General features: G+C 48.5%; 1 protein-coding gene across 1 annotated transcript; it reads left to right on the top strand.

The window, feature by feature from the left end:
* Nucleotides 1-134: 134 nt before the first annotated feature.
* Nucleotides 135-601, top strand: H310_15281 (hypothetical protein; the record flags this gene model as incomplete). Its single annotated transcript, XM_008883266.1, has 2 exons — nucleotides 135-228; nucleotides 456-601. The coding sequence occupies 2 exons, from the start codon at nucleotides 135-137 to the stop codon at nucleotides 599-601; spliced, it is 240 nt and encodes a 79-aa protein (XP_008881488.1).
* Between the last annotated feature and the right edge of the window lie 12 nt (nucleotides 602-613).

Here is a 613-nt window from a genome sequence, read left to right as displayed (position 1 = left end):
AATACCATCCCTTTTGCTCCTGTTGTCTTCGTGGCGCAACCAATCAACAGTGCCGGTACTGGGAGGTGCCGGAACCTGTCAATCGAGGAGCGCTGCCGGGTGTACGTACCATGGGCTCCTATCGACGTCAAAGGATGGCGAGCTTCCTACTGGTGCATTTAACGACGTTGCTCAGCTCATTGGATGCCATTCTCGCACTGTCCGACGTATCTGGGCTCAAGCGCAACGGTCAATCCTCGCTGACGATGTCGCGGAGAATGTCGATTCAAAACGAAAGGGTAATTTCCTCTATAATTCAATATGTCCATACATTTATGAGGTTATTATTTCTGACAGTATACTATACTTAGAAAATTGTGGATCGAAACGAAAGCGTTCAAATGAAGAAATCGAGGAGGCCATAAGGCCCATCCCGCCGCAATTTAAGCGGCAGACTTTGAGATCCTTGGCGGCAGCGACCAACATTCCAAAGACGGCAATTCTCGATCACATCAAGGAAAATGGACGCCTTAAAGCTCGGTCCAACTACATCAAGCCAATGCTGACGGAGAAGAACAAGGAAGACCGCATGAAGTTTGCACTGAGCTTTCTATCGCCTTAGTCACAAGGAAAC

This window comes from Aphanomyces invadans (genome assembly GCF_000520115.1).
Source record: "Aphanomyces invadans strain NJM9701 unplaced genomic scaffold supercont1.294, whole genome shotgun sequence".
NCBI lineage: Eukaryota > Oomycota > Saprolegniomycetes > Saprolegniales > Verrucalvaceae > Aphanomyces > Aphanomyces invadans.
Note: the sequence above shows the minus strand (reverse complement) of the source record. Positions and strands in the feature narration are given on the sequence as shown.